The 27,417-nt window shown below is 43.9% G+C and overlaps 1 protein-coding gene across 1 annotated transcript in view; it reads right to left on the bottom strand.

The window, feature by feature from the left end:
- Nucleotides 1-27,417, bottom strand: part of LOC311239438 (sodium- and chloride-dependent GABA transporter 2-like) — a gene marked incomplete at both ends in the record, with an annotated part of 118,304 nt that overhangs the window by 3,154 nt on the left and 87,733 nt on the right. The window contains one exon of the mRNA XM_084327743.1: nucleotides 7,711-7,825. Within this exon, the coding sequence (XP_084183869.1) occupies nucleotides 7,711-7,825 (115 nt within the window). The remainder of the gene's footprint in view (nucleotides 1-7,710; nucleotides 7,826-27,417) is intronic.

A 27,417-nucleotide genomic window follows, 5' to 3' on the forward strand; every position in this document is an offset into this window, starting at 1 on the left:
AATTATCCGGCTAACTCAGTTAGCCAGGTACGGGGAACGGGGCCCAGTGCTCTCTCTACATCTCTATGGCTGTATTGTTATTGTGTAGAACTGTAGATCAGTGCTCATGCTCTACATCTCTATGGCTAAACCCTGTTACCCTATAACACATTATCCTGGCCAGCACCACTTCACCCTGAACCACTCTGTTTACATGTTTGAACTCGTAGGAACCTGCATGAGAATGGGTACAATACAGTACGGCTCAATACACACAATTGTTAAGGGGTTGCAGACCAGAGAAAGACTTTCGTCTTGTTTACATCAGGGTCCCCCATTTTCAATTCAGTGACATTTATGACATACACAACATACAGATATACAGATGTAAAAATCTAATCTAATCTAAACTAATCATGACATTTATGATTTGTGACATACAAGATATGCAAATATACAGTACTGTTAAACAGATCCTAACATTAAATATATACATACAAGGGGGATGAAACTGTACATTAGGAGGAGGTGGGTGGGTAGAAAACATTTATAACACAATAACAAGTGTGAAAATAACATGTTATTTATTTGAACAGTAAAAAAAAAAAAAAAAAAACTCAAGTGAAAACTTAGGCTACAGTATTCTGACAGTCCAAACACAGACACGTCTGTACATGGTAGGTTGTTTGAATTGTTTGATTTGCACATGCATCTCCCCTTCATACATTGTGTTTTTTTTGCAGGAGCAGTACACAAGTTCCAAGATTCCATCTGGAAGTGACATCCAGTCAATCTCAAAGAAGTCTCCCTCTATCTTCCATCCATGGCTCATCCGTGTCTGGACTGCTGATCACATGGGAACTGTATTGAGAGGCATGAAGCAATAGTCGGGTGTCTGCTTCCTCCTGTATTGAGAACAGTGGTAAAACCTCCACCCCTGTGCCACTGCTGTTGACTCTGATGACATGGCACTCAGACCCATGTCCAACTATCAAAGTGATGTCTTGAATTTGCTCTTTGCTAATCTTCCAAATGTATGAGGTTTCATTGCCTGTATCAGAGCCATTGCATCACACACCCAGGTTGAGCCATCAGGGAGTTAAACTGTGGCGGGTGGATTTACTGATCCCTCGAGAAAGTTCATTAACTTGGCTTTATCATTTTTCATATAATTTGTTTTGAAAATATTGAGGCCAACATCACCAGAAAGGCGTTCGAAATAGTGAAATGCCATGTTGGCCTCAATATTTTCAAAACAAATTATATGAAAATGTTATGAAATGAACAAGAATGTGATAAAATATGTAATAAAAACGGAGCTCAACGCATACATTTGATCGTAGAATTATTGTTTCCCCAATACCAAGATGGCGGCGGTCTCGTGACGTCAGAGTGTCTTCGAGAATGTTGGGGGTCCTTAATTCCCGTATGCGAATTTATTGGCATCATGCAGCACTATCGTCATCATCATCAGTATCAACTAACATTACAAGAACATTAGAGGAAGTTGGACACATGTTTCATCATTAAATGGCAGCAGATAATCAAAAACTAGCTAGTAGCACTGGGGTTGGATGCCACCCTTATTTTCATTGTAATGTACTTATGCTGTATGATGACAATACATTTCAATGTAATCTAATCTAACTGGTACTATGACCTTGATGATGGTCCTAGAGGTCAGTGATTTGATGCTCTTTTGGTGTTTTGGCGATGGTGGCGTAAGAGAGTGCTGTCTTAACGTGAGAGAGTGCCGTCTTAACAGGTCGTGGGAAATCTCCCATATAGGCATTGGATTGGGTGGAGAGCTGGTGACTGCATGTGAATGCCCTCGTATGCCCTGTGTATGGGGACATGTCACCCATATAGAAACACACCTCTTCAATGAATATCTGAGATGCAAATAAATAATAAACCTTCTTAATAAATATAATATTTATATTGTAGTGGGTTCTATAGAGACATAATTCCTCATGGTATTGTGTTGATGGGGCACTGTCACTTTAAGGAGGTTGGTTTTGGGTTGGGCTGAGAGGAGACACCCTGTGTGGGGTTTCATTGATAAATGTTTGATTACTACGAGCTGGAGAGTTCCGAGTTCTCCAGAGTTACAGTCTGGAGAGAAAGGATAAAACATATAGATAATGCTCTATGCCGTGATTCCCATCATCTGTTAGAGGGTCACATTGTGATTGTAACCGTGTGAAGCTTTCCTGGTTTACAGTCAGGGTACTCTCTGGAACAGTGATGCCTTGTGTGTCATTGTTAACAACAGGGCCATCGTGGTCTACACCGTAGTCTGCTATGTCCTGTTCAGAAATAATCACATTTGGTTGTGTCAACATCCCTGTTCTCTACTAGGCTACACTGTAAGAAAAAAAGCTGCAAGAAAACGGTAAATGTCTGGCATCAATGGTTTCCAAATACTTACTGTCAAATTACAGTAAAATACATTTACAGATTACAACTTTTATTTAATGGTTAATATTTTTATAAAAGGTAATTTACTGTATGTTTATGGCATTTACACTTAAAGTAGAAAAACAAAAGTAATGTGTAAAATAATACAGCAAATCTCCTGTGAAAAAACATTTATTTTTTACAGTGTACATCTCTCTCTCCATCTTCTATTTCTACATCTCCATTCATTTTTTCAATCTTTTATCTACAGTCAGGTCCATACATATTTGGACATCAACACAATTCTCCTCACTTTGGCTCTACACCACCACAATGGATTCAAAATTACACAATCAAGATGTGCTTTAAGTGCAGACTTTCAGCTTCAGGGTTGGGAGGAAACAGTAATGGTAAAACAAAAAGATCTGTATAAAAAAATAACATTGACCAGAGCACCAGTTAGATTGTCTCCTTCGCACGGCACAACTAACAATGAACATTGACCATCATAGAATGTAACAGTAACACAACACAGTGCGTCTGCAGTAACAGTAACACAACACAGTGGGTCTGCAGTAACACAACACACTGGGTATTATACCTACTTGTACCTACTAATACCTTCTCATACGTTCTAATACCTTCTCATACCTACTCACACACTTATGGCCACTAAGGAAAGGTCACTTTAAAAATAGTATAGCATAACCTGAGATTGTATAAAATATGTAAATAACTATGTACAAATACCGATATGCCCTACTATGTTACTTGTTTATTGCACAATGTTGTTTTATTGGATTCTATTATATGTTGTTACTACTGTATTGCACATCGTTGCGGGCAAGACCACCCGCATTTCATTGTATACTTGTATGCCGTGACAAATAAAACTCTTGACTTGACTCATACCTTCTCATATTACCTAATACCTTCTAATACCTTCTCATACCTTCTAATACCTTCTCATACCTTCTCATTGTTAGGTGTAGCATGTCATAATCTATAACCCTGGCTCTAGAAAACATCATAGACTTGGTTTTACTAGCATTAAGCACTAACTTGAGCTTAGCTAGAGCATTTTGGAGAGTGTCAAACGCAAGCTGCAGGTTCACAATAGCTTCCTGAACAGTATCCGCAATGCAGTAGACAACTGTATCATCCGCATAAAGATGAGCCTGACAACCTGCTAGTGCTGAAAGACTAGAAACAATATCATTAATATAGATTGTAAAGAGGACCGGCCCCAATACCGAACCCTGTGGTACACCCTTAGACAATGGCAGGAAATCAGATTGAAAGTTACCTGAATTCACAGATTTGTGACACCTTGAAGATAAATAGTCCTGAAACCAAGCACATTATAGAAGTCCTCCATCCTGCATCTATCATGCATTAGTACTACAGTGGTAGCCATTATAGAAGACCTCCATCTATCATGCATTAGTACTACAGTGGTAGTCATTATAGAAGTCCTCCATCCTGCATATATCCTGCATTAGTACTACAGTGGTAGCCATTATAGAAGTCCTCCATCCTGCATATATCCTGCATTAGTACTACAGTGGTAATCATGGTAGAAGACCTCCATCCTGCATCTATACTGTATTAGTATTACAGTGGTACTCATGGTAGAAGACCACCCGACTATTGCTTCATGCCTCTCAATACAGTTCCCATGTGATCAGCAGTCCAGACACGGATGAGCCATGGATGGAAGATAGAGGGAGACTTCTTTGAGATTGACTGGATGTCACTTCCAGATGGAATCTTGGAACTTGTGTACTGCTCCTGCAAAAAAAACACAATGTATGAAGGGGAGATGCATGTGCAAATCAAACAATTCAAACAACCTACCATGTACAGACGTGTCTGTGTTTGGACTGTCAGAATACTGTAGCCTAAGTTTTCACTTGAGTTTTTTTTTTTTTACTGTTCAAATAAATAACATGTTATTTTCACACTTGTTATTGTGTTATAAATGTTCTCTACCCACCCACCTCCTCCTAATGTACAGTTTCCTCCCCCTCATATGTATATATTTAATGTTAGGATCTGTTTAACAGTACTGTATATTTGCATATCTTGTATGTCACAAATCATAAATGTCATGATTAGTTTAGATTAGATTAGATTTTTATATCTGTATATCTGTATGTTGTGTATGTCATAAATGTCACTATGAATTGAAAATGGGGGACCCTGATGTAAACAAGACGAAAGTCTTTCTCTGGTCTGCATCCCCTTAACAATTGTGTGTATTGAGCCGTACTGTATTGTACCCATTCTCATGCAGGTTCCTACGAGTTCAAACATGTAAACAGAGTGGTTCAGGGTGAAGTGGTGCTGGCCAGGATAATGTGTTTATAGGGTAACAGGGTTCAGCCATAGAGATGTAGAGCATGAACACTGATCTACAGTTCTACACATTAACAATACAGCCATAGAGATGTAGAGAGAGCACTGATCTACAGTTCTACACAATAACAATACAACCATAGAGATGTAGAGAGTGCGCACTGATCTACAGTTCTACACATTAACAATACAACCATAGAGATGTAGAGAGAGCACTGATCTACAGTTCTACACAATAACAATACAACCATAGAGATGTAGAGAGAGCACTCTATCTACAGTTCTACACAATAACAATACAGCCATAGAGATGTAGAGAGTGAGCACTCTATCTACAGTTATACACAATAACAATACAGCCATAGAGATGTAGAGAGAGCACTGATCTACAGTTCTACACAATAACAATACAGCCATAGAGATGTAGAGAGTGAGCACTCTATCTACAGTTCTACACTATAACAATACAGCCATAGAGATGTAGAGAGTGAGCACTCTATCTACAGTTCTACACAATAACAATACAGCCATAGAGATGTAGAGAGTGAGCACTCTATCTACAGTTCTACACTATAACAATACAGCCATAGAGATGTAGAGAGTGAGCACTCTATCTACAGTTCTACACAATAACAATACAGCCATAGAGATGTAGAGAGAACACTGATCTACAGTTCTACACAATAACAATACAGCCATAGAGATGTAGAGAGTGAGCACTCTATCTACACAATAACAATACAGCCATAGAGATTCAACTCATCATGACATTTATGACATAGGGACATACATGACATACAGGACAGGTATTTAGTACTGTTACATTTGTGACATATACGATATGCAAATATACAGTACTGAGGAACGCACCACTGGTACTAGCTACAGCTATGTTATTTTCTCAATCAATCAATCAATCAATCAATCAATCAATCAATCAATCAATGATCTTCGTCTCTTGTGGTTTGATTGATTGATTGAAAACTTTATTAACAGATTGCAGAATGGGTACAAAACAGTACAGCTCAATACACACAATTGTTAAGGGGATGCAGACCAGAGAAAGACTTTTGTCTTGTTTACATCAGGGTCCCCCCATTTTCAATTAATCAGGACATATATGACATACATGACATACAGATAGACAGTGTACTATGTCCTTCCTATCACGTTTGAATAATGCTGTAAAGTTAAGTATAAATGCATTTCAATATTAATGTATATGAATTAAGACCTTACCGGTAACCGATGCAGAGCAAACACGATTTACTTCCTCGTTCCTGAGCTGGAGAAATCAAGTCAAGTTGTATGTAACGCCCCTTTTCAGCAATGTCAGAATCAAAACACCCATCCGCGGACCCATCTGGGCCTCTCTCGCCGGACATCTGGGCCTCTCTCGCGTACCAAAAGTTGTCCGCGCGCGGATCAAAACATGTCGGCGCACGCGTACCAACTGGACCTCAGTGTCTGTATTTGACAAAACATGTCGGCGCGCGCGGACCAACTGGACCTCGGTGTCTGTATTCGACAAAACATGTCGGCGCGCGCGGACCAACTGGACCTCAGTGTCTGTATTCGACAAAACATGTCGGCGCGCGCAGACCAACTGGACCTCAGTGTCTGTATTCGACAGGCTTTTGTCCCAATCGGCGGACCAACTGGCCCTCTCTCGCGGACCAACTGGGTCGTGCAGGATAACTGGATAGGCGGTGTCTTGTATTAGCCAGGCTTTTGTCCCAAACGGCGCCTCATAGTTGGAGCGGTATACGAACAGTGGGTGAGGGGTGCTTGGCAGCCACTGGCGTTTTTTAGCCGACAGCTTTGACCTGAAGACCTAATGAGTGCAAATATAGCACTTTTGATAGGGAGCTCCTCGCCCTCTATCTGGCCGTGCGGCATTTCCGTTCCCTGCTGGAGGCTCGTTCGTTCACTGCGTTTGTAGACCACAAGCCACTCACTTTTGCTATGGCTAAAGTGAGTGAGCCATGGTCTGCCCGTCAGCAGAGGCATCTGTCATATATCTCGGAGTTTACTACGGATATTCAGCACGTCGCGGGCAGGGACAATCTAGTGGCAGACTGTCTCTCTCTGGCCTTGGTCGGGGCCGTCCATGTTGGTTTAGACTATACACGCATGGCCTCAGACCAGGTTTCCGACCTGGACGTTCAGGCCTACAGGACGGCCATCACAGCACTCAGGCTGGAGGATGTGGCATTTAATGAGGCTAACGGCACAATCCTGTGCGACGTTTCCACGGGACGGCCGCGACCGGTGGTGACCAGCAGTTGGAGACGTCATGTTTTTGACATCATACATGGTCTCTCTCACCCCGGAAACAGGGCATCTCAAAAACAGGTGGCAGCCAAGTTCATTTGGCACGGGCTGAAAAAGGATGTGAGCGGGTGGGTTAAGACCTGTGTGATGTGCCAGCGCACTAAGGTACACCGCCACATTAAAGCTCCTTTGGCCCAGTTCTCCGTGCCCGAAAGGAGGTTTGACCATGTGAATGTGGACCTGGTGGGTCCATTGCCCCCATCGCATGGTTTCACATACCTCCTCACGATGGTGGACAGAACCACTCGGTGGCCAGAGGCCATTCCGCTGTCATCCACAACGTCCACTGATGTGGCTCGGGCGTTTATATATACGTGGGTGGCCCGGTTCGGTGCTCCGTCTGACCTTTCGTCGGACCGCGGACCTTAGTTCACCTCTGAGCATTGGTCCGAGATTGCCAGAACGTAGGCGTGAGACTGCACCGCACTACCGCTTATCACCCGCAGGCTAATGGTTTGTGTGAGCGTTTTCACCGGTCCATGAAGGCCTCTCTCCGAGCTACCCTTAGCGATGGTAGTTGGGTCGACAGGCTCCCGTGGGTCATGTTGGGTCTCAGGACCGCCCCCAAGGAGGATCTCCAGTCATCGTCGACTGAGCTGGTATATGGCCAACCGCTTCGGGTCCCCGGGGAGTTTTTACCTGACACCACAGACCCCTGGTCTGCGACCCAGCAGCGCGTTTCAAACTTGGAGAACGCTAGGGCATTTGTGCCGGTCCCCACCTCGGGTCCCCCTACGATGGCCCGTTTCGGGTCCTACAGGTGGGAAGTAAGACCTTTGTGGTGGACATTGGCGGTAAACCGGAACATGTCTCGGTGGACCGGCTTAAGCCAGCTCACTTGGATGTGGATCACCCCGTGGCACTCGCTCAGCCCCCGCGGCGGGGGCGACCTCCCTGTGTTAAACCTTGTCACCCTAAATCACTTTTTGAAAATATGAGTCCCTCACTGCCCAATAGGCACCTTGCCCCTTGCTCTCCCCGCCACCGCAAGGCCCCAGGGGGTCCCACGGTAGCTCATATGCCGGCTCCAGTTGTTCGGAGCTGTTATGGTCGGGAGGTCCGTCTACCGACCCCTTTTGTGAGTTAGTAGGGTGAATTCTGGGGGGACATATGTAGTGGGCACTTACATGGACACTTACATGGCTGGACATAATCAACCTACACTGTCACTTTAAGGACACGGGGCATTGTGGGTAGCTAGAGCGGCCATATGAACGCTTGGCTTGGTTTGTTGTGGTATCCACGCTATGCTAATAAATTATGCACACTGATGTGTGGTCAAAGAAACTTCACTCTCTTTGGTCGTGATTTCCCGTCTCCTACATCAGCATCAATAATAACATAGAACACATTAAATAGCTTACAATAACAATGGAAGCGATAACATTCTATCGGTCGCCTGGCAAAAATCGCCCGCCATGTGCATTGGATTTAAGAGCTTCCCTCTCCCTCATTTCGGGTTTATTTTCCCCCTTCCTGATATTTGCCAACAGCGCTGTCAGGTGCAGACTGACTGCTCCGCAAGCAATCTGCGCTGGAGAAAATCAGGAGCAAATTTCACACCTATGGGCGTGTTTGCGCTAGTATCTCATCCGTGCAATATCCTTAGGCTTAGTGAATCGTCGTGCGTTAGCAAGTCGTGCGCAGTTAAGGGTGCTATTAGCACCGCGCAATCCATTCTTTGTGAATTCGCCCCTTGGTGTTATAATAGATCAACAACTCCAATTCATTCAAAACTCTGCAGCTAGGCTATTAACTAGAACGAAGAGGAGATACCACATCAGTCCAGTATTAGTTACTTTGCACTGGCTTCCGGTAACATTTAGAATCAATTTCAAGGTCCTCCTCCTTATATACAAAGCACTAAATGGAATGGGACCAAGCTACATTGCAAATTCTCTTGTCAACTATGTGTCCCCTAGAATATTACGATCATCTACTATTGGTCTATTGAAGGTTCCCAACCATAGCCAAAAGAAAATCGAGGGCGCAGCCTTCGCAAATTATGCACCAAAGCTATGGAACACCCTTCCTATGGACATTAGGGAGGCTAGATCTCTAAATATTTTAAAGCTAAAAACGTACCTCTTCACCATAGCCTTTTAATACACTCCTATTAGGATTAGGAGAGGAGAACCCAATATGCAGACCGGGAAGAGAAGAGGCAGAGACGGCAGGGTAACGTGGAATATATATAGGCTTTACTGGGACGACGAAACGATACAAAACGGAACATATGGTATAAAAAACAAACAAAAAAAAATATTATATTAACACTTTCTTTGCCAGGCTTATGTACATCATTATACCATCCTCTGCCAGCTCTATTTGTCTTTGCAGGGCTATAACTTTTTAAATTGTATTGCTAAATTGACATTACTATGGCCCATTCAACGTCAATTATCTATCGTTCAGGATGTAGCAACGTTATACTTTTTCATTCACATATTCATACTAAAATACGGTCTAAAGTATAAATATGTTTTTATCGTTTTCTGCAGCATTCTGCAGAACGTGATTTATAGCCCTAAATGCATTATATTGATGATCAAATACAGTTTGATAGCGATCGGCGCAAGATAAAAAATTTCAAATGGACGTGCTTCTAGAAGTTACTACTTATCATCTGATGTTGACCGGATGGGGGGGGGGGTCGTTTATAATTCCGTGGCCAACGTTAGATGATTCATCTAGTGTGGGTGATATGATCATTAGAGCAGTTTGTATCGAACACGGTAAAAAAAAACGCTGAATCTTACCCCAGTCTCCTCGGGCCGTTGGGCGATGAGCGTGGAGCAAAAATATTCCTATTATGGGATGTTGAAATATGCGATCCATCTCCAGGTTGTATAATAGTATATACGTCCAAATCATGTTGTTTATCGAGTTATTGGTAACGGATCGCTATCCATTGTGTCGAGCCCGAGTCCCGGGACCTATAGCGAGTGGTCGGACCGATTTTGGATGAGCACCAGTTTCCGTTTCCGGTTTCCGGTTTGGGCGATCCGCCGATCGGCCACCAGATGGTGCTCTTGAACCGTTGGAGAGTTGAGAGGGGATCAACAGTAGATCTCAAGTCTCCGCGGGAGAAATATGATTGCGGTCACAGATTTTTGAAATATTGATCTCAATGACGTGTTACGGCGTCATTGGCAGAATTAGCATGGCGGGGAATGACGAGGTAAGGCGTCCTTGGCGGCCATAGTGTTAAATAATTTTTTATTTTTTTTTAACCTCGCGTTTAAATCTCGCTCAGGGCCTCGCATTTCTCCCAGACGGCACTGCACCTATGACCATGTACTTGGTCGTGTGCACACCCAGATTCACATGCACACTCATACCCACGTGCACACTCATCGGTATACAATTTGAATGAAATGTTTAACTTTTCATGTGTCTTTCATGTGTCTCCCGCGGTTAATGTTATTGGGCGAACCAGAAAAAGATGAACATTTTCAGCCAATTGTAATGACCCTGCTGATGTCATTCATCCATGGTTTTGTTTCAGGGACATCTGTAGTAAAGGGGAGGGGAGGAAGGGAGAAACAGCCCAGTGCTGCGGTTGTTAAATTGCTACTTTTATTTATCTTTTTTTTTTATCCACTTTTTCTCCTTATTTTCTATTTTTCTCCCATCCCAATTTCGTATTTCCAATTCTTCCCTCCCCTGTCTTGAACGTTGCTAGACTATGCCTCCCACTGGTTGGCTGTAGTGAGGATAGAAGCCTTGCATCACGTGTCCCCTCCGGTACACGAGGAGGCAGCCTGTCGCATCTTTTCACCGCAACAGCTCGAACTCTCAGTGGCGAGGAGTAACGCGTGGGAGGCTCACGCTGCCCCCGATACTTCTTGTTTCTGCCGTACCGGCGTCACCCAACCGACCTGTAGGAGTCGCTGTCCACAACGTCCAATCCCCACCCACCGGCTTTCCCACCCTCTAACACTGCCAATTGTGTTAGTATGACGGCCGGCCAAGCCGGTAGCAACGCCGAGAGCTGGGCTCGATACCAGCATATCCTGTGTTAGTGGCAAGCGCCTTGCCCACTGCGCCACTCAGCCGCCCCTACTTTTATTTATCTGAATTTGGCGATAAGATCTAAATATTCTGAAAGCCAAGACTTTGTTCATTTGAAATCAGATGAAAACCCACCCCTGCCATGTTACTATAAGCCTTTCATTCATAATTTCAGGGAGACAGAGTGGGAGGGAGGGAGTGTTGTGAGTAGGACCAGAGTGCGATTGATAGTTGTTCAACTAGCTTGTCATCATGCCTTTATAAGCTTATCATATTTATCGTCTGAATCTGGTGACAAGAGTTTCATATTCTGAAAGCCAAGACTTTGTTTATTTAAAATAAAAATAAATCCCTAATTACCAAAAATCAAGATGTTGACATAAATCCACGTTTATCTAGAAATGCGCCATTGCGACATCCTTGTAGACTCGACCACTAAATTACGCGTTTACTCCAACATAATTGTATGTTATTGAGTCTCCATGGTCCTCATCTAAAATTACCATTTAAATCATCACCAGTTGATCAGGGCTTATGAGCAATCTGTATTATAAACCATTGCCCCATCATAATTTACATTGTCAGTCTTTCAGCATGTGTCAGAAAATGGCTACCATGTAAGGCTGCTGTCTGTGTTCTGGCACCTTAGTGTAGGACAGTCTATTCCTTAAAAGTGTCCTGAGATTTGTCATTAATATGATTTTCAGCCATGTTCAGAGCACACAGTTCTGTGAGTAACTGTGGTGTTTCAGGGTTGAGAGGCGTCTTCTGTGATGCACCAGGCAGGTCTTCTGATGGAGTGCACAGCACTCTCAGTCTCTTAAGAAGGGAAGGAAACAGAATATTTTGGTAAATGTTAAGCTAAATGTCAGGGTATGAAGGGGTATTGTTTTTACGTGTGTGTGTGTATATATGTATCCGTCCTAACTTGTACATTTGTTTTCTGATTTGGGTTAGGTAAACACCCAAGGACCAGCAGTATTTACTTATTTTTAATTACATTTTAATTGGATTCAAGATTTAAGGTGTAGATTCAGGTCAACGTTTTAGTCATTAGTATGTATACCTGTATGTATGTATGTATGTATGTATGTATGTATGTATGTATGTATGTATGTATGTATGTATGTATGTATGTATTAGGCTTGGGCGGTATCCTTATTTTCAAACCGGCAAACCTTTATGTTATAATACCCCGGTGCACGGTATTTGACGGTATGACTTTCATTTTCATCAGCGGGGGGGGGGGGGGGGGGGGGGGGTGTTACGTGTTACCAAGTAAACAAATCATCGTCAGCTCTCAGAATGATAGTCCCGTCCCGCACCGGTAGAAGCCCGCACCGTTTTAGCGTTAGCATCTAGCCTATAGCCATGGCAGACTATTTGATTCCTTAAGGGCTAGAAATTGCCTGGGTTTTGGTCATATGCTCCCGAAATGCTCCCGTTGTTTGGCTACTTCTATGTGCAGTAAAAACTACTCGAATGCTTTATAACCTAGCCATTGATTTAGTTCAGGGTAATCCAAGATTAGCCGCAGAGCTAACGCTACTAACTTGAGCTAACGCTATTTATTCAAGCTCAGTAGCTCACAGAGAGAGATAAACAGCTGACAGCGGATAGTACAGGACGGTACAAATACAATAAAAAGGCGGGTGGGGGCTGTTGTGTAAACCTTGTACTCTTTAGTTCACATATAATAAGAGACTGATTGCTCCACAAGGACCACAACAACACTGCTCTCGTCACAACGCTTTACGGTATTTTCACAGCACTGTCGCAACATTACACCGTTGTGACCCACTCGCTCCACTAGAGCGGTCTCGCCCTCTGCTGGCGAGTGTGTGCACTACACTCAGTGTGTGCACTACACTCAAAACTCCGTTTCACTGTTATAGAAACTGAAGCGCATCTGTGATTTTGACGGTGACGGACGGTATTGAAAATCAATACCGTAGGTATTTCTAAATACCCTGGTATACCTTAATACCGTCATACCGCCCAAGCCTAGTATGTATGTATGTATGTATGTATGTATGTATGTATGTATGTATGTATGTATGTATGTATGTATGTATGTATGTATGTATGTGTGTGTGTGTGTGTTTCTTTCAGCTTTTTATGTTATGTTTTTATTTTTAATTGTAAAAAGAAATGTGTGTGTATGTATATATATATATATATATTTCTAAATGGTATTGTTTCATATGAACTTTGCATAGATTAATGTGAAGATTTTGCAATAAAAAGTATATAAACAAAAACCTTTTAGCCATTAGTACAAGCGCTTTCAGGTGTCCAATCTCACTCCCCTCAGACCCATGGAATGCTACGCAAGCTAGCTCTCTCCTTGGGTCTGGAAGCAGCAAATTAAGAAATAAACTAATGTTCTCAAATGAACTTTGACCTGACCAGGTGGTGTGGAGGCGTCTATACTTTCCGTAGCCGCATTTCTGGCAAGACGCTCTCTGATTGGCCGACGCCTGTTTCTACACTGGTTAAGCTTAGGCACTCTTTCGAAGTTGGTTAAGGTTAGAGTTTGTCTTAGAGCGTGACGGCAAGTTCTTTCGACGGTTAAGCTTAGGCACTCTTTCGAAGTTGGTTAAGGTTAGAGTTTGTCTTAGAGCATGGCGATAGAACGCCAGGTAGTTTGCAGGCTGTTCGACGCGGAAATGGGCAAAGACACAGCTCGTCACGCGATTGGGCAACAGTGGCCAATCAGAGAGCGTCTGCCAGAAATGCGGCTACGGAAAGTATAGACGCGGTGTGGAGGGGTCCTGTCTCTCATCCCACAAACAATCATAACAATTCTCGAAGACACTGACGTCACGAGACCGCCGCCATCTTAGTTTGGGGGTAAACAAACTGGTGTGTATGAGCAATAGGGAGGTATAGTCTGACGTCACTGCATGGTTGTTCCACCTGTATAGGGATTTATCATTGGGAAAATGGATTATCGGCTATTGTAACAATTCTGCTGCATGAACATTGGCAAGCTTTCCATTTTTTCACAAAATGAGTTCCCTTCTACAACTAACATTATTGTTTAAGCATTTTTGGTTGAAATAAAGGTAGACACCACCACCGTAAGTGTCTTTATAGATGACCATTTTCATCAGGAGGCTATTTTATGTGTCGTGCTTTAAAACCTAAGAGAGATAGCCTGTGTAGTGTTCCATGGGTCTGATGTGTCAGGCTACAATCTCTGAGATCCACTCAGAGGAAAACAGATTTTCTTTTCCTCACCTGTCTTAAAAATACTTTAGACCCAATATAAACGTAGAAATGTGAAAACAGGAATTCGTTTTTTCACTACGCACTGATTGCTTGTGTCCTACATAACATGTCAGAGAACACATCACATTTGTAGACACAGCTGTGTCACAGGCTCACAGCATACCTGTTTCAGAGTACCAGGGGTTACAGTCGTAATGTAGAGCATCCACAGTGGAACCAGGAGAACTGAGGAGAAGGCAAGGAATATCCCAATGGCGTAGCCCCACCCGGGGTACTTGTTACAGGTACCAGGATATGGCACCTGATAGCAGAGATATGTTTAACCTATGAAACAGGTTGTAGTTAATCATTTGACAAAGGAAAGGTGCAGACACCATGTTATTGACTCTGGCTCCTCCCGGTTGTGTATTTCAACAACATTTATTCATTCAATAGAATAATCAATCAATCATCATCATCATTGTATCATCATTGTATCATCATTGTATCATCATTGTATCATCATTGTATCATCATTGTATCATCATTGTATCATCATTGTATAATCATTGTATCATTTAGTTACATTACTTCAATACATTCAATTATAATCCCATACTTGTTATTAATTCAAAAGCATATTCATCATTGCAACACACATTCTACCCTTTTAGGATACCCTGGTTCACTTCAATAGCATTTTCCTTTTAAATGTAGTTATCCAGTATTATATACTGTACATTGTGATTACTTATGTCTTTATACATATTTGGCGTCTTAAATATAAGCACGTGAGAAGAGAAACATTATCCTGTTAACCTCTGTCTAGACATGTCTAGGCATGTTGGAAGGGACCATAGTATGTCTTTTAACCAACACTGTCATTCTCATTGTCTGTCAAACAATTCCTTAAATCACCAATAAGTGTTACCTTTATCATCAGTCACTTATCATCAGTCATATCCACTATTCTCTAGTATACCGAAATACCTCCACACCTCAGTGTTATCCATAGGTGTGTTCCTGTCTCAAGTTCTATTGAAACTCAAATGTGCACTGAAAGTACATTTATATATATATTTGTATCGGGCCGTTCTCAACCCTACTAGGAATTTGCTAAACCGTGACCATGGTATAACTCAAGGGAATAGATTTATATTTACATTTAACTGAGGGCGCAATAGAGAGAGAGAGAGAGAGAGAGAGAGAGAGAGAGAGAGAGAGAGAGAGAGAGAGAGAGAGAGAGAGAGCATGTGGTACAGCCCCGGTGTTTAGCTACCTTCTTGGTAGGGTAAGCTAAAGTACTTTCCCTCTAACCATCTTGTACACAATATACACATTTACTACACAGCAATTCAACCCAACACAGTATGTATTTCAAAACATAAACCTTTATAATCCCCTTGGAGATACTTAACTTCGACACGTTAGTGCTTAAATGGACAATTGTGTTCCAACACTATTTAAATGTACCAACGAAACGTGGCGCCATCAATAGACGGTCTGCTTCTCAACCACGTTACCTGTCGTCTTAAACTTCTTAAACTTGACTCAAACATCGACAATAGTTACTTCATTTGAACCCTCGACATTGCATGTATCCTTGTTAACCTTTATGTGTGTTTTGTAGTATATTACCCACCTATGAAACAGGTTGTAGTTAATCATTTGACAAAGGAAAGGTGCAGACACGATGTTATTGACTCTGGCTCCTCCCGGTTGTGAGGCTGAGATTGCCTCGTGCGTTCCTAAGCACACAGTAACGGGTCCCTGGAAGGCGAAGTCACTAAACACCAGTCCTATACCGCCACCTATTGACCAGATTATGTTAATGTCTCCCATTACATATAAATGACTCTTCTAACTTGTTTCTGATGGAGGTAATCCTGTACCCATATGTTCACACTGTTTTGACACATAATCTAAAGATATTAACATGATACCACTTCTAGTGGGCATCACACACTCCCTGACCTTAAAAAAATGGCTCCTGACATTTCCGAAAATCACTAAATACACCCATCCAATATCACCCTCAGGCGTGGACCCCTAACAAACTTCCCATGGGCGGACCGTGGGTGACGGCTGGACGGTAAGCATACTGGCCATGTTGTGGAAGGCTGTAAAAAATTGAATGCAACCATGGCATTACGAAGGGTATCAATTGACGTGGTAGTGGACTGTGGTGTGGTGCGGGCACCATCGGTGGCCACTGTACTACTGAATTCACGGTCACCTTGTTCTGCACTGACGGTTCACCTAGCATATCATACGTGAGACATTGTTTAGGCCTTCTGTCACGGGCAGACCTCCTAACCTCTGACTGGACCTGTTCTACCGGCGAGAGTGGAGGGGTTCGGAGATTGAGCTGGGCTACGGGGGAGTGAGCTTGGGGTTGGGGTTGGGCTATTGGAGAGTGAGCTTGGAAGTGGGGTTGGGGTATTGGAGAGTGAGCTTGGGAGTGGGGTTGGGGTATTGGAGAGTGAGCTTGGGAGTGGGGTTGGGGTATTGGAGAGTGAGCTTGGGGGGTCTCCCTTTCTTCTTCTTCCCCTGATTCACTAACATTTCCCTCCGGTCTGGCCAAGACAGGCAAATTCCCATCCATGTTTCCTCCCCTGTCGTCTTCACTCTCAGGGCGCAGGCCTGGCATGACTTCAGGTCGTCGTTCACGGTGTCCAAGTGATCTTTCCTCTGTCCTTTCAACAGGTATCCTTAGCCAGTATCCTCTGTCACTGTCATCATCCGAATCACTGTCATTGCTGTCCCTTGTCTCTACTTGTCTTTGTGTGTCTGACATTCTTCCTTGTCTTGGTCTGTCATTCGTTTTCTTCGCAGGGACAGTTCTGGCTGGTGGTGGAGTCATTTCCACGGGCAAATCATTTACCAGCAGTAAGAGATTTCGGTGTAGTGTTCTGGTCTTTTTCTGGTCTCCATGTTCAAGGCAGACAATGTATACTGGACTCTCAGCGAGCTGGCTTTTGACCACGTAGATCGCCTTCTCCCAGTACGATCTCAACTTGCCTGGTCCTCCACGCTGATTGAGGTTTCTCACCAGAACTCTGTCTCCTGACTGCAGTACTACTCCTTTTGTTTTCTTGTCATAAGTTACTTTTCCTCTTGCACTGGACTTTTTGCTATGTTCGCAAGCAATCCGATAGGCTTCAGACATCTTCTCAGCCCATTGCTCCGCGTATCCTCTGGGTGAGTACGGTTCCTCTTTCTTCGTTAACCCAAACAACAGGTCAACGGGGAGGTGTGGATGACGACCGTAGAGGAGGAAAAAGGGTGAGTAACCCGTTGATTCATGTTTGGTACAGTTGTACGCGTGTAACACATGCGGGAGGTGGTCCTTCCACCGCAATTTCTCATTTTCAGTCAATGTCCTCAACATCTGTAGTATGGTCCGATTGAGCCGCTCCGCTGGGTTGCTCTGTGGATGGTAGGGTGATGTTCTAGAGTGGCCGACCCCAGACAGCCGTTGCAGTGCTTGGAACAGTTTATTCTCAAATTCTCGACCCTGGTCGTGATGTAATTTCGAGGGATAACCGAATTTGGGTATAAAGTCATTAAAGATACGCTCTGCAGCTGTTTTCCCACTCTTGTTCTTGGTGGGGTATGCCTGGGCGAACCTAGTGAAATGGTCGATCACCACTAGAATATATTCATACCCTCCACGACTGGTTTCCAGATGTAGATAGTCGATACACACAAGTTCTAATGGGAAGTTGGAGGTAATGCTGCCCATGGGAGCTCGGACATGGGTGACCGGCTTCTTAGACTTGATACAAGGACATCTTCGGGTCACATATTCTTCAATCTCTCTGGACATGAAAGGCCAGTAGAATCTTTCTCTTGCGAGGTGGATCACTCTTTCTGTTCCAACATGACCCATCTCATTATGTAGATGTTTCAGGGCAAGTGTTCTATATTTTACAGGGAGGACCAACTGTTGGTATTGATTGGTCTTTCTGTAAAGGAGATCATTTTCAATATGTAATCTGCTCCATTCATGAAGTAGCTTTCGGGTTGCTGCGCTTACGGTTCTTCGTACGTCGTCTGACAATTTCGTGTTCGACTCTTTCAACTCCCTGATCGTGTTGATGGCTTGGTCCTCTTTTTGGGCCTTCACCAGTTCATTGTGGCTGATTGTTTGTAGGTGTGGGTGAGACTGCTGGTTTGAGTCTGGGGACGCGATGTTGAGCGCCGCAACCCATGCCACGTCTTTCCTTTCAGCTGCTTGGCTTCCTTCCCACGTTGCTCGTACTGCTTCATTAGAGAGCTCTTCTGTGCAGGTCCTTTCATATCTCTCCATATCCAGGGGAAGGCGGGAAAGTGTGTCTGCATCTATGTTGGACTTTCCGGGTCTGTATTTGATGTCAAACCGGAAGTCTGCCAGTTCTCCAACCCACCGATGACCGACTGCATTGAGCTTGGCAGTACTCATTACATAGGTCAACGGGTTGTTGTCGGTGTAGATAGTAAAGTGTGGGGCATAATACAGGTAGTCACGGAATTTCACACACACAGCCCATTTCAATGCAAGGAACTCCAGTTTCCCACTGTGCATATGGTAATTTCGTTCGGCTGGTGACAATGTTCTTGACCCGTACCCGATGACTCTCAGTTTTCCATCTTGATGTTGATACAGAACAGCTCCCAGGCCTTGGTCGGAGGCATCCGTGTGCAACCTGAAGGGTAGGTTGAAATCAGGATATGCCAAGACAGGGGGGTTTGTGAGAAGGTCAATCAGTTGTTCAAGTGCTCTCTGCTGTTCCGTGGTCCACTCTATGGGCTCTCTGGAGGGCAACTGGGGGCGTTTGATGTTCTTACTCCGCGCTGGGGCTGGGGTCTTTCCTGGCTTGATTTGGAGTAGCTCGTAGATGGGTCTGGCAATTCGGGAAAAATCCTGAATGTATGAACGGAAATATCCCAGGAATCCTGTTATTTTCCTCACTTCGCCGACAGTTCTGGGTGTCTTACTTGACAGGGCTTTCACGGCTTCAATGTCTCGTGGGTCTATCTTGACCCCTTCTGCTGACACAAGGCGACCCACGTATCTGACTTCTTGCTTGAAGAGGTCACACTTCTCAGGTCTCAATTTCACTCCGTGACGTTGAAGGGCTTGGAGAACCTTGCGGAGTGTCTCTACATGTTCTTCAAATGTCTTTGCGTAACAGAGTACGTCGTCAAGATACGGGATACAGCATTCGTCCCTGAGGGGGCCTAGCATCTCCTCCATGCTCCGTTGGAACGTTGCAGGGGCATTCGAGAGTCCAAATGGGATGCGCACCCACTCGTAAAGACCCCAAGGAGTGATGAAGGCGGTGAAGGGTCGTGAACCCTCGGCGACGAAGCCCTGGTGGTAGGCTTTCCCTTGGTCTAGGATACTAAACCAGGTATAGCCTCCAAGCGTGTCAGTCAGGTCTTGTATTCTAGGTAGTGGATGACGATCGGGCACAGTCTTTTTGTTCAGGAGGCGGTAGTCGATGCATAGCCGTAGGCTGCCGTCCTTCTTTCTGACGCAGACTACTGGGGCAGAATATGGAGACTTTGACTTGACTATCCAACCTTTCATTAACAGTTCCTGTATGTACTCTTTTACTTCTTTAAACAGTGGCTTTGGTACTGATGAGTACGTCTTCTGGACCGGGACAGTATCATGGAGAGCGATTGTCATCTGCAGGCTCGGGATGCACCCAATGTCACCACTGTCTTGTGCAAAGGACCCAGCCTCTTCACAAAGCATCCGGTTGACTATTGTCTGTTGTTTGTCGTCGAGGTGACTGAGATCGACGGGGGGTTTGAACAGGATGGAGCTGGGCACAGCCGACGTTGTAGCAGCACGGTTGGGGGGTACCGTGGGCTGGGAGATTTCAGGTGAGTAGGTTGGGATGGGGGTTTGCCGTGGGGAGTCTGTCGTGATGACTTTCCCAACACAATGGATGCTGCCCAGAGCTGTCTTCCTGGAGAGAGTGACGTTATGCCTTGTGTTGTTTCCCACAGGCACGGTGACATACGGCTTCCTGGGGTTTTGCGCTTGCAGCAGGCCTTCTCCAACATCCAGTTCTGCCAGCGCTAAACTGCTGTCATCTGGTTCGAACAGGAAGGTGGGGTCAGACAGGTCCACGTGGGGGGGGATTTGGCACTTGACCCAGGCCACTTGACCGGCGGGGATGACAGTGGCTTGTTTACCTGTTCGTAGGCGACCAACCTGGACAGGGGGTCTGTCAGTCTGGATATAACTCACCAGGAGTTCTGCCTTCTCGGCTGGTATCACCATGGCGTTACAGAGCAGGCTGGTGAGAGTTGGGATCAGTCTTCCAGGTTGTTCTTGTATCATCACTTCCAGCACATTAAAACCCAGTAGGGGTCTCTCAAGGACAAGGCTGCTTACAAGGAAAGGCACATTGATTGACAGGTTAGGATCTTCATTCCCCTTTAAGTTCACCGTAAGGGCCACCCAACCATCAAATGGGAGGACCTCACCGTTTATCGCGTAGACTTTCAACTCCTCTTCTTCTTCGATGATTTCGCTAAGGGGTCTGATTGGCATGTCAGGTAAGTATCTATTCTTCCAAGTTCTGTCAATCATGCTTACTTGGGCCCCTGTATCAAGCAGGGCTTGGACTGCTAAACCGTTTAGGTTACAATGGGTGAGAGCTCTTCTCCCTACGAGCTTGGCGAGGCATTCACTCTTAGTGTTTGGTAAATTAGGGGGGTCTGTGTGCTTCTGTATCTGGTTTACCGTCTTGGTTCCTGTTCTAGGTGCAGTTTTCTCCTCTCTTACTCTTTCCTTCTCAGGCTCACTAGTACGACGGTTGTCAGTTTGGGACAGTAAAGGGGAACCGGTCAATGGTTGTCCTCTTGCAGTGACCGGCCTCAGTTTCCCTGACGCGGTGGTCTCTTTTGGCAGCCTAACGCTCTATGGCCTTCTTCGCCACAATGGAAACAGTGAGGGCAATTAGGTAAATTCTGTGCTACACATTTGCTACAGCCATATGGCCTGTCCCTCTGCCTATTTATCCTCCCTGTTCTGACCTGGGGTGGTTGTTGCAGGAGATCCACTAGATTGGTAAGTTTCTCTACTTTCTCTGTTAACTGCTGGATCGGGTCTAGTTTAAGTTTCTTTCCTGTATTTTCTTCCCTAGTGGGGGGGGGACACTGTGCTCCCTTCACCTCAGCACCTGCACTATGTACATGGGGGGGTCTATTGCGATTGGTAGGCCCTAACCGTCGCTGTCTTTCACTCTCATCGCTCATGACCTTTTTCATCTGTCTGAGAATGGCCTCATCAGGTACTCTGTCTTCAAGTAAGGGTTTGAGTTCCCTACGAATGTCATCATGTTTGTGTCCTAAACCTTGATATACAGTGTGGAGAAAGACATCCTGAACGGTTCGTTCGTTGTACTTAACGTCAGTAGCAGCATATTTTGATGCTAGTAAAATCTTCTGCTTGAGTCCTATGACTCTTTACAAAAACTGCTGTGGTGTTTCACTATCCTTTTGCTTTGTACACATGAGTTCTTGAAACAACTCTGTATTACTTTGTTCACCGAGGTGAGAATGGAGAAAACCCTTCAGCTCATCGATAGTCAAATCGTCTTTTACCATTAACATATCCTTAAAGCTGCCAGCTTTGATCACTCTCAAGACTGCTCTAACAACCTCTGCATCGCTGAATTGCTCCTTCAGACCTTCGTCGATCTGTTTGCAGACACTGTTGTAACTAATGTCTGATCCCTGGTCTCCTATCTGACCTCCCTGGAGCTTAAACTCCCTGCGGTGAAGGTACGACAGTTCTCGTAAAGATATTAGTTTATCTGGCGACACACCAGGGGTTTTCTGTTTACTTTCGGTGTCTGTTACACTCTTATTCAATGGCACAGCCTGAGCTGTGGGTGGTGGTACACTGGGCAGGCACTGTAAAACCTGGTTGCTTACTTTTGGAGTGGGCACACCCTCAATGGTTTCACTTACATCATAAAAGACGCTAACGGGGTCGACTGGTACTGCATCACTTTGACTGGTGGACCGTAGGCCCTCGGTTTTACCCTCTTCTAGACCCACCACCTCACTCTGCATAAGTCCATCAGTTACATCTTTTATCTGTAATAAATAAGACAACCCTGTATCCTCTAACTCCAGTAAAACCTTACTGTACAGATAGTCGTTGATAAAGTTGAAGCACCCCTCCACGTCGTCTACGGTAAGGTGGGTTCGGTCAGACGTCTCCAGTCCTGGTATCAGTTCCAATGCCTCGGCAATGCGAAACAGTTCATCCGCAGGTAGAGTGAGCAGGCTCTTCTTGATGTCCCACACCAAGCTTTTCCTCTCGCTGTCTCCCATGGCTGCTTCCCGATTCCTCGCACTTGGCTCTCAGTTCAGGATCACTGTGACGACTTTCCGTGGTGGGTGGGTCTCCTCTACACGACACCGGCCTTCCTTCTCGTCAGGTAGAGTAGTGGACGTAGTCTCGTTGTCATCTGGCATCAGATGAGGCACTTCACTGCTGTCGATACTGCGCAGATCAATCCCTCATTCGACGACCTTTACACCGGGCGTTGGTTCCTGGTTCATCGGGTCGCGGTTGGTCCAGGTGTCAAGATCTCTGGATCAGCTCCCATCCAGCAGGTGGCGCTGATCCCGGACGAGCCCCCAATAAACTGTTACAGGTACCAGGATATGGCACCTGATAGCAGAGATATGTTTAACCTATGAAACAGGTTGTAGTTAATCATTTGACAAAGGAAAGGTGCAGACACGATGTTATTGACTCTGGCTCCTCCCGGTTGTGTATTTCAACAACATTTATTCATTCAATAGAATAATCAATCAATCATCATCATCATTGTATCATCATTGTATCATCATTGTATAATCATTGTATCATCATTGTATCATCATTGTATAATCATTGTATCATTTAGTTACATTACTTCAATACATTCAATTATAATCCCATACTTGTTATTAATTCAAAAGCATATTCATCATTGCAACACACATTCTACCCTTTTAGGATACCCTGGTTCACTTCAATAGCATTTTCCTTTTAAATGTAGTTATCCAGTATTATATACTGTACATTGTGATTACTTATGTCTTTATACATATTTGGCGTCTTAAATATAAGCACGTGAGAAGAGAAACATTATCCTGTTAACCTCTGTCTAGACATGTCTAGGCATGTTGGAAGGGACCATAGTATGTCTTTTAACCAACACTGTCATTCTCATTGTCTGTCAAACAATTCCTTAAATCACCAATAAGTGTTACCTTTATCATCAGTCACTTATCATCAGTCATATCCACTATTCTCTAGTATACCGAAATACCTCCACACCTCAGTGTTATCCATAGGTGTGTTCCTGTCTCAAGTTCTATTGAAACTCAAATGTGCACTGAAAGTACATTTATATATATATTTGTATCGGGCCGTTCTCAACCCTACTAGGAATTTGCTAAACCGTGACCATGGTATAACTCAAGGGAATAGATTTATATTTACATTTAACTGAGGGCGCAATAGAGAGAGAGAGAGAGAGAGAGAGAGAGAGAGAGAGAGAGAGAGAGAGAGAGAGAGAGAGAGAGAGAGAGCATGTGGTACAGCCCCGGTGTTTAGCTACCTTCTTTGTAGGGTAAGCTAAAGTACTTTCCCTCTAACCATCTTGTACACAATATACACATTTACTACACAGCAATTCAACCCAACACAGTATGTATTTCAAAACATAAACCTTTATAATCCCCTTGGAGATACTTAACTTCGACACGTTAGTGCTTAAATGGACAATTGTGTTCCAACACTATTTAAATGTACCAACGAAACGTGGCGCCATCAATAGACGGTCTGCTTCTCAACCACGTTACCTGTCGTCTTAAACTTCTTAAACTTGACTCAAACATCGACAATAGTTACTTCATTTGAACCCTCGACATTGCATGTATCCTTGTTAACCTTTATGTGTGTTTTGTAGTATATTACCCACCTATGAAACAGGTTGTAGTTAATCATTTGACAAAGGAAAGGTGCAGACACCATGTTATTGACTCTGGCTCCTCCCGGTTGTGAGGCTGAGATTGCCTCGTGCGTTCCTAAGCACACAGTAACGGGTCCCTGGAAGGCGAAGTCACTAAACACCAGTCCTATACCGCCACCTATTGACCAGATTATGTTAATGTCTCCCATTACATATAAATGACTCTTCTAACTTGTTTCTGATGGAGGTAATCCTGTACCCATATGTTCACACTGTTTTGACACATAATCTAAAGATATTAACATGATACCACTTCTACGACATCCTTGTAGACTCGACCACTAAATTACGCGTTTACTCCAACATAATTGTATGTTATTGAGTCTCCATGGTCCTCATCTAAAATTACCATTTAAATCATCACCAGTTGATCAGGGCTTATGAGCAATCTGTATTATAAACCATTGCCCCATCATAATTTACATTGTCAGTCTTTCAGCATGTGTCAGAAAATGGCTACCATGTAAGGCTGCTGTCTGTGTTCTGGCACCTTAGTGTAGGACAGTCTATTCCTTAAAAGTGTCCTGAGATTTGTCATTAATATGATTTTCAGCCATGTTCAGAGCACACAGTTCTGTGAGTAACTGTGGTGTTTCAGGGTTGAGAGGCGTCTTCTGTGATGCACCAGGCAGGTCTTCTGATGGAGTGCACAGCACTCTCAGTCTCTTAAGAAGGGAAGGAAACAGAATATTTTGGTAAATGTTAAGCTAAATGTCAGGGTATGAAGGGGTATTGTTTACGTGTGTGTGTGTATATATGTATCCGTCCTAACTTGTACATTTGTTTTCTGATTTGGGTTAGGTAAACACCCAAGGACCAGCAGTATTTACTTATTTTTAATTACATTTTAATTGGATTCAAGATTTAAGGTGTAGATTCAGGTCAACGTTTTAGTCATTAGTATGTATACCTGTATGTATGTATGTATGTATGTATGTATGTATGTATGTATGTATGTATGTATGTATGTATGTATGTATGTGTGTGTGTGTGTGTTTCTTTCAGCTTTTTATGTTATGTTTTTATTTTTAATTGTAAAAAGAAATGTGTGTGTATGTATATATATATATATATATTTCTAAATGGTATTGTTTCATATGAACTTTGCATAGATTAATGTGAAGATTTTGCAATAAAAAGTATATAAACAAAAACCTTTTAGCCATTAGTACAAGCGCTTTCAGGTGTCCAATCTCACTCCCCTCAGACCCATGGAATGCTACGCAAGCTAGCTCTCTCCTTGGGTCTGGAAGCAGCAAATTAAGAAATAAACTAATGTTCTCAAATGAACTTTGACCTGACCAGGTGGTGTGGAGGCGTCTATACTTTCCGTAGCCGCATTTCTGGCAAGACGCTCTCTGATTGGCCGACGCCTGTTTCTACACTGGTTAAGCTTAGGCACTCTTTCGAAGTTGGTTAAGGTTAGAGTTTGTCTTAGAGCGTGACGGCAAGTTCTTTCGACGGTTAAGCTTAGGCACTCTTTCGAAGTTGGTTAAGGTTAGAGTTTGTCTTAGAGCATGGCGATAGAACGCCAGGTAGTTTGCAGGCTGTTCGACGCGGAAATGGGCAAAGACACAGCTCGTCACGCGATTGGGCAACAGTGGCCAATCAGAGAGCGTCTGCCAGAAATGCGGCTACGGAAAGTATAGACGCGGTGTGGAGGGGTCCTGTCTCTCATCCCACAAACAATCATAACAATTCTCGAAGACACTGACGTCACGAGACCGCCGCCATCTTAGTTTGGGGGTAAACAAACTGGTGTGTATGAGCAATAGGGAGGTATAGTCTGACGTCACTGCATGGTTGTTCCACCTGTATAGGGATTTATCATTGGGAAAATGGATTATCGGCTATTGTAACAATTCTGCTGCATGAACATTGGCAAGCTTTCCATTTTTTCACAAAATGAGTTCCCTTCTACAACTAACATTATTGTTTAAGCATTTTTGGTTGAAATAAAGGTAGACACCACCACCGTAAGTGTCTTTATAGATGACCATTTTCATCAGGAGGCTATTTTATGTGTCGTGCTTTAAAACCTAAGAGAGATAGCCTGTGTAGTGTTCCATGGGTCTGATGTGTCAGGCTACAATCTCTGAGATCCACTCAGAGGAAAACAGATTTTCTTTTCCTCACCTGTCTTAAAAATACTTTAGACCCAATATAAACGTAGAAATGTGAAAACAGGAATTCGTTTTTTCACTACGCACTGATTGCTTGTGTCCTACATAACATGTCAGAGAACACATCACATTTGTAGACACAGCTGTGTCACAGGCTCACAGCATACCTGTTTCAGAGTACCAGGGGTTACAGTCGTAATGTAGAGCATCCACAGTGGAACCAGGAGAACTGAGGAGAAGGCAAGGAATATCCCAATGGCGTAGCCCCACCCGGGGTACTCATAGGTGTTGTTGTATTTCAGGGCACTGAACCTTACCATGGAGGTGATTAACATTACCTATGAGAGGAAAATAAGTAAAACACTCATCTATATGTAGCAGTCTGAAAATATTGTATATTATTCAGGACTGCTGACTGGTGTTTTATATTCCCTTTGTACACAAAGACATCATTGATATTCCCACGAGCAATGATATGAGTTTCTCTTCCTTCTATCGACTGAAGTATGGACTATACACAGTATCGCTGGACCATAATCAACATCCTTCCCTGTGTGACTACTAGTAGGCGGGACCAGCAGGGGGCGGTGTCTGACAGAGAGTGTTGGAGAGAGATGGAACGTGATATATGGGAGCGCGAGACGGAAAGAGAACCTCTTCGGCAGTGAACTTGAACAACGAACAGTCGCAACGGACGGGGGCTCTGGAGAGCCCTGTTGCAGAAGTTATGCCAGAGGGCCCCGTGAGATAGCAACGGGTGATAGGAGGTACTTGCTAGTGGACGCGATATCCTAGCAGTACCAGCGATAGTGTGTGAACAATTAGTGCAGAGCCAGGCACTAACAATCGGGTTATAATAGTTACTGTGTGCGGTATAAGTAACGTGCGGCTAACCAAGTATCAAAGTCCTTAACAATCGAGTTATAGTAGCTACTGTGTGCGGTATAGAGTGCGAG

Source organism: Notolepis coatsorum, assembly GCF_963971535.1.
Source record: "Notolepis coatsorum genome assembly, chromosome: 13".
NCBI classification, from domain to species: Eukaryota; Metazoa; Chordata; class Actinopteri; order Aulopiformes; family Paralepididae; genus Notolepis; species Notolepis coatsorum.